Source organism: Octopus bimaculoides, chromosome 7 (assembly GCF_001194135.2).
Source record: "Octopus bimaculoides isolate UCB-OBI-ISO-001 chromosome 7, ASM119413v2, whole genome shotgun sequence".
Taxonomy (NCBI): Eukaryota; Metazoa; Mollusca; class Cephalopoda; order Octopoda; family Octopodidae; genus Octopus; species Octopus bimaculoides.
The window spans coordinates 75124896-75128043 of NC_068987.1; the positions used below are offsets into that span (position 1 = coordinate 75124896).

Genomic DNA, 3148 nt, shown 5'->3' on the forward strand with positions numbered 1-3148 from the left:
ATATGTGCATATATATACACAGACATGTACATGCCTATACATATATGTATATATACATGCATATATGAGTACAGGACGTCAAAAAAAAAAAACGTTAACAAAATGAGAAACGCGAACATAAAAAACAAAAGCATGGAAAACGAACTTTTTTTCGAACAACGAAAGAAACAAACCGGGAAACGCGACAGGCAACATAAAGAACATTCCCTTCATCAGGTGTCCCCTGTTTTATCTACTCCGCGTTTCGGAGATAGGGGAAGGGACTGTTCCAGTGACCGTAAGAAGTAAAAGATAACAAACAAAAACAACCTTAAATGAAATAACGGTACTACTAAAGCAGCACGGTCCCGAACGCGCAGTCGCGCGTCCGGGCTAGCTAGTCGTGAGTGGTCGATCCTAACCCTAACCCTATTCCTAACCCTAACCCTAACCCTAAACACGTATTCATTTGCACACGCGGGTTAGGGATAGGGTTAGGGTTAGGGTTAGGGATAGGGTTAGGGTTAGGGTTAGGGTTAGGGACAGGGTTAGGGTTAGGGTTAGGGTTAGGGTTAGGGTTAGGGTTAGGATCGACCACTCAAGACTAGCTAGCGCGGACGCGTGACTGCGCGTTCGGGACCGTGCTGCTTTAGTAGTACCTGAAATAACATCATTCATTATATTGAACAACATGCCTGCAACAGCCAGCAACATCAACAACGGCAGTAGCAGCATCAAGAAGCATTACAATGACGACAACATTAATAAAGCAGACAATAAGAATGTTAAATTATTGAATATTAGGTTAATTTTACTGACCTTATTTGCGGGCCAGGTATCCGCAGGGACATCTTTGCGCTGATAGTAATATGCGGCCCCCGACACGTGTGCTGCTGTTTGTGATAAAATAACTGGATGTCCGGGACCCAGCATGTTGTAACTAGACAGGAAATCGGTTTCAGGATATTTCTACATTGAAAGAATTCAGAGGATAAAAGGTTCAAATCATAACGAAGTGAAGAAGGATTTACAAAAGCGTGTGTAATGTAGAGCAAGGGTCCCTTTGTGACAGAAGCTGATGTAGCAAACCAGCGCACAATAGCCAACAGTGTAACATACATTATTGTAATACGTACTCATGAAACAGACAAACGTTTGGTCTAAATTGGGTGTTGCAGACATCGTTGTCACAGATATCTGTGTATAATTCTCATACATTAATGCAACACATTCATGTAAAATACGAATTGTTGCACAGCAACCCCTAGGAGTAGGAGCACTCCGTCGGTTACGACGACGAAGGTCCCAGCTGATACGATCAATGGAACAGCCTGCTCGTGAAATTAACGTGCAAGTAGCTGAGCAAGCCACAGATACGTGTACCCATAACGTAGTTCTCTGGGAGATTGAGCGTGACACATCGTGTGACAAGGCTGGCCCTTTGAAATACAGGTACACCTCATTTTTGCCAGCTGAGTGGACTGGAGCAACGTGAAATAAAGTGTCTTGCTGAAGGACACAACGCGTTGCCGGGAATTGAACTCACGACCTTACGATCGTGAGCCGAATGCCCTAACCACTAAGCCACGCGCCTTCACAGCAACCCCTATAGAAAACGCGCGAGTACACACATACACTAACACATAAACACACGCACACATACACACGCGCACGCGCGTATTTTAAATGTGAATGATTTCCTGAAAATACAGGGCACACAAGACAAACTTGTCCGACCATTGTATTATCAGAAGCAAGAAACTAATAGTAGCTTGCATTTAAATACTATGTTCATTAGATAACACACGCACACGCACGCACGCACACACACACACACACACACACACACACACACACACACACACACACACACACACACACACACACACACACACACACACACACACACACACACACACACACATCTGTGTGTATTCAAGACGATATGAATTTAATTTCATGAAAGAGGTACGCGTAGAAATTGTAATGTTTATGTCTTTCTCGAAGTGCATTAGTTCCGATCGGGAATCTAAAACAGCTACAAATGCATTTGAGTGAATATCAACCGCTTAGATATAAAATATTTAATGACTTACATCGAAGAATTTCTTCAAGTAGTATTTATTACATTCATCAGTTGGACTCTTCTTGAGGATGTCATCAATGTTTGATTTGCAAATAAAAGGTTTCATGGCTTTCTCAAACACATCTGGTGCTGCCATAACAGTTAAGGCCAGCGTGTTATCCGTGTAGTTCAGATGAAATTTTTTGTCCATTGTATTAATGCCGTTGTAGCATCTCACCTGGTTAAATAAAATCAAATGATATATATATATATATATATATATACACACACAGACACACACACATATATAGATAGACAGATAGATAGATAGATAGATAGATAGATAGATACATACATACATACATACATAAACATACATATGTGTGTATGCGTGTGTAAATGTACACACGTACACACGCACGCACGGACGCATGCACGCACACACACACATACACACACACACACACACACACACACACACACACGAATATGAATGGAGATAATGGTTCGGTTATGTTACGTACGTTTCCATAGTATGATTATTATATCATAAATAAAAAAATAATTTAAGAGATGAGGAATTATGTACATTATTTACATTATTTACATTATTTACATTCAACGGATTTTTGCTCTCATCTTGTTTGTTGTTAGCACAACGTTTCGGCTGATATACCCTCTAGCCATCTTCGAGTATCTTGGGGAAATTTCATTCAATATTCCCACGGGCATATGGCGTGGTGGTTAAGAGCGCGGGCTATTAACCCCAAGATTCTGAGTTCGATCAAGCAGTGACCTGAACAATAACAATAATAATAATGATGATGATGATGATGATGATGATGATGATGATGATGATAATAATAATAATAATAATAATAATAATAATAACATCGAAAAATACCATAGGAATGAGAACCCAGGTTCGAAATTTCCCCAAGACACCTGAAGAAGGCAGGAGGGTATATCAGCCGAAATGTTGTGTTAACAACAAACAAGATGGGGACAAATATCCGTCGAATGTAAATAATGTAAATAATGTACATAATTCGTCATTTCTTAAATTATTTTTTTTATTTATTACGCGCCCCGTTTAAAGCCTAG

General features: G+C 40.2%; 1 protein-coding gene across 1 annotated transcript in view; it reads right to left on the reverse strand.

Moving 5' to 3' along the window:
- LOC106878154 (cyanocobalamin reductase / alkylcobalamin dealkylase) overlaps positions 1–3148 on the reverse strand; it is a 12523-nt gene that overhangs the window by 2895 nt on the left and 6480 nt on the right. The window contains exons 2-3 of the mRNA XM_014927290.2: positions 2076–2282; positions 799–948 (exon numbers count right to left, since the gene is read on the reverse strand). Of these exons, the coding sequence (XP_014782776.1) occupies positions 799–948; positions 2076–2282 (357 nt within the window). The remainder of the gene's footprint in view (positions 1–798; positions 949–2075; positions 2283–3148) is intronic.